This window comes from Juglans regia, chromosome 12, assembly GCF_001411555.2.
Source record: "Juglans regia cultivar Chandler chromosome 12, Walnut 2.0, whole genome shotgun sequence".
In the NCBI taxonomy this organism is placed as follows: Eukaryota; Viridiplantae; Streptophyta; class Magnoliopsida; order Fagales; family Juglandaceae; genus Juglans; species Juglans regia.
The window spans coordinates 20018731-20022958 of NC_049912.1; the positions used below are offsets into that span (position 1 = coordinate 20018731).

Here is a 4228-nt window from a genome sequence, read left to right on the forward strand (position 1 = left end):
CTCTCATGGTCTCACATATCTCACAATATAATAAGAGAATTTAGGAAAGATCATTTGAAGTTATAGTGGAGTTTAGCATAGGGAGCTTCTGTGGAGAGATCTTGTGTGTAGAGAGCTTGTTGAGAGTTCGTTCGTTTTGTGGGGGATCTCCTCATATGTATATAAAGGTCTGTTTCCTTGGAGTGATTGCTTTGTGAAGTCTTTTCTTTTTAGGAGTCTGAGTCCATTTTATTTTACGAGTCTGTGTCTTTCCTCTTAGGAGTCTAAGTCAGCCTGTCCTATCTCTTTTTGGCTTTATCTCTTAGCTTAATTTTCAGCCTTATCTTGTGGGTAAAAGTACTGATTGATCGTTCTTGGGCGAACAAAAATCAATTAGCCCAATCTGTTATTTAAAATGTGACTCGTCACTAAATATGATCGGAGATATATAAAAAGATGTAATATAAAGAGCAATATATATACATTAAACATTTTCATCCTGAGAAATGCTATTTATTATCCCACATCATACATCAACATGTGATTTGTTATGTTTGTCCTTACATTTTTTTTAGAGAGAATTTGTCCTTCTATATAAACACACATATTTACACATCAATATGTGTGTTTAAATATATAGAAGCATATGTAAAAATAACAAATCACATGTTGATGTGTGACGAAGGAAATGACAAGCAGAATTTTTTTTTTATCTATATAGGATATACTAGTCTACATGATTGACAACATGTGATATTATCACTTGGTTTGTAGCTAATAATTTATAAGGTCTTCCGGGGTGCCAGCCTCAAGTGGAGATCGAGATGATCATCTCCTTCACGTGCTTCTGCTTCATCAATCAATGGGGCTTTTGTAGGATCCACATCAGTGCCTGTGCCGGCACTAGGAAGCAGATGTGGCCACTCAACAGTTGCACCACCCATGATCGAGGAAACAGTACTAGTACTCGAGCATACAATGGGTACTGCCGATCCTGGTCTCCCCTCGTGCGCAGCGATAAATATTGGGACTGCTACTACAGACCGTGGATATTGATGATGACGTTCATCTCGGAACTCTGCCTGTTTGGCCCATTGTCGTTCCCTCCGGTGCGCGTTCTGATGGCCACCAAGTGCTTGATGATTCGAGAACTGTCGGTGACAGTATTGGCACTCGAACGATCTCCTGCTACTTGCATCGCATGGTACTGTTACAGGCAAATGATCATTGTGATGATTGTCGCAGCCCGCGACTGGAAAACCAAATATCTTCAATGCAGATGATGGTATTTTTGGAGATTTAGACGCATGGAGGATGGTGTTTTCAGAGGCAGCACTCATGCTAGTTAGTTATTTGTAAAAACAGGTTATATTTTAGGGGGAATGACGTCCGAGTTCTCATATGTGTGTATATATAGAAACTAAAGACTTAGGTTGGTTTGGATACAGAAATCATCTCATCTCATTTTATTATTACAATTTTTTTAAATTTTAAAATAATATTAATATTAAAAATAATATTTTATTCAACTCATCTAAAATTATTTTTTATCTCACACACGCTTTGTTTTCTTTTGCCATGAAAGACCGAAAGTGATGGTCTTGCACTCACGCTTATGCCTTTATATCCTAGCTAGCTCCACGTACGTACCTCTTTGCAAAACAATTAAGCTTTTAGCTTCTGCTTTACAAGTTGCATATTTTTTTTGTCTTGTTTCGTCTGAAACTCAGATACATGGCGCTCACTACAAAGATATGCAGCAGCCTTGCTGCGCTTGACTGCGCCCTCGATCCGGCCCCTCCCTCCCGAGCGCTTCCCCCCAACAATAAAAGGTCTCCGATCCACTATGTTCATGATTTGTGTGGAAGATTTTATACAAATTTATTCTTTAAATTCCATAACTGGGTTGAAGAGATAATGGGATCTTTTGTGAATGATCTAGGCGGCCTACATGATTACCTATTAATGAAGATCATATTGTGAGATCTTTAATTAATTTTGTGTGTATATATATATATATATATATATATATATATATAAGCCGTAGCTACGACATGGATCCATGCATCCATATAGGCTTCTCTCTCCCTCTCTTTCTGATCTCGATCATGTAGACAATACAGAAAGTAATTAAAACATATGCTATACAATATTACACACACACACACACGCATATCATGTTAATTAAAACTGATCTCTAACTCCTAGAAAGAAAAATGCTATTTATTATCATTTTAGCAAGTATTTTCTTTCCATCATTTAATCTATATATCTTTAAATATGAATTAATATTAAAAAAATGATAAAAAAAAGATAATGATCAACAAAAATTCACTTTTTATTCAATAAAAGTCAAGCAAAAAAGGGCAATATTTTTTTTAAGCAAGAAAGGGAGAAAAGTGATATTGTTTTGTCTCCTGATCTAGAATATCACCATGGGTACGTATACTTAATTCATATTAGGCCTAATTAGAGAAAAATAGAAATCCAAAAGGCCGGCTAGCTAGGAAGTAAGAAAAAGCTGCCTTATAATGTACGGGCTCATAAAACACAACTCGACACATATATTCCTAATAGACAATTAATATTAGACAACTTGGGAGAAAAGAGACCATACTTAAAATAAATTTTCCGATTCTATTGTGCTCTTTCTATGTCTAGAAAAATGCAGAAATTGAGAGAGCTGGGACACCCCGCCTAGTAATTAACTACAAACTTTTGAACAAAGTCTTAGAGTGAATTATATATTCTATCCTCAACAAGAATGATTTAATTTATAGGTTATGTGATGCAGTTATTTTCTCCAAGTTTGACCTCATTTGAATGATTAAATTCATTTTGTGATTGTTGAAATTCTTACGTATTTGATCGGGACTATTCTGGAAATTTGTTGCAGCTATAAATTATTCATTATATATTTCAAAACTACTTAACCCTAACTACCAAACACTTCCATATAAAGACATCATCATATCCCAAACTAAAACACCTAATTTGGTTTTTGTAAGAAACCTCAAAACACCGAAAGTATTGGAAATACTTACAACTAGAATTGTGTAAATTAATAGTCTGTCTATGATGGGAAATAGGGAGCCCAATCTGTCTATAATGGATGCTGCAATGAAAGTGAAAGAAGGTGGCAGGGTTGAAGATTTAACAGTTTTTTTCTTAATTGTTGGGGGTTTTTGGTTTAAAAGAAATAAAACGGTTCATGATAAAGAGTGTATGGAGCCAATGAATGTTATTGAGCATGCCTTATCTTTATTACAAAGAATGTTTGATGATATTAAGGCCTTGCCAAACTCGAAGACTAAGGAATACTTCATGTGGAAGCCTTTCCCTACTAGATATCTGAAGTTAAATGTGGATGGTGTTATGTTTAGTGACCTTCATAGAGCAAAAGTTGGTGTTATACTCAAAGATGAGAGAGGTTATATAATTATGGCAGCAAGTAAAATTTAATCTGAAACGGCTGATCCTGAATCTATTGAACTGCTTGCCATCTTCCGAGGCCTTCAACTTTTTGCTAATATGGGCATAAGCAAGTTAATAGTTGAAAGTGATTACTAATTGATGGTGAAGGAAATGCAAGAAGAAACTGAATCTACTACATTGTTAAGGAACCTGCTGATGGAAACCAGAAAAGGGTTATTGCTCTTTGAAGAATGTTCCATTCAACATGTCTATCGACTAGGCAATGAGGCAGCTAGGGGTGTTATCGGTCCGATTTGATACGATTTTGGACAAAATTTGAGACCGAATCGATATGTACCAGTTTTGCATTTTCAAGAATCAATTTCGTACCGTTTACCCCTATAAACTGGTACTTCTGATTTTACCGGTTTGATCTGGTTTTCTAGTTTTAATATACTATATACAATATTATATAATATATATACATAATAGTATATAATACTATAGTGACAATATATTGGAGTATATTATAATATATAATATAGTGATATATTATAGTATATTATAATATATATAATGATGTATTAGTATAACTATTGATACGCACTATATAATATTAGTATAACTATTAATACGTACTATAGTGATATAAGATTTCAAATTTTAATATTATATTAATTAATAATTTATCATATAATACAAAATTATTTTATATATAATTATATATTATGTATAAAAAATTATAATATATATATAAACCGGTCTGGTTTGGATCGATCTAGTTTTAGAAAAAGAAAAATCAAAACCGGATCGATTTTGACCGATTTTAAGAAAA

At 33.8% G+C, this 4228-nt stretch overlaps 1 protein-coding gene across 1 annotated transcript; it reads right to left on the reverse strand.

Annotated features, from left to right (window-relative positions):
* Positions 1–761: 761 nt before the first annotated feature.
* LOC108994735 (zinc finger protein GIS3-like) lies at positions 762–1319 on the reverse strand. Its single transcript, XM_018970061.1, has one exon. The coding sequence runs from the start codon at positions 1317–1319 to the stop codon at positions 762–764; it is 558 nt and encodes a 185-aa protein (XP_018825606.1).
* Positions 1320–4228: the final 2909 nt, after the last annotated feature.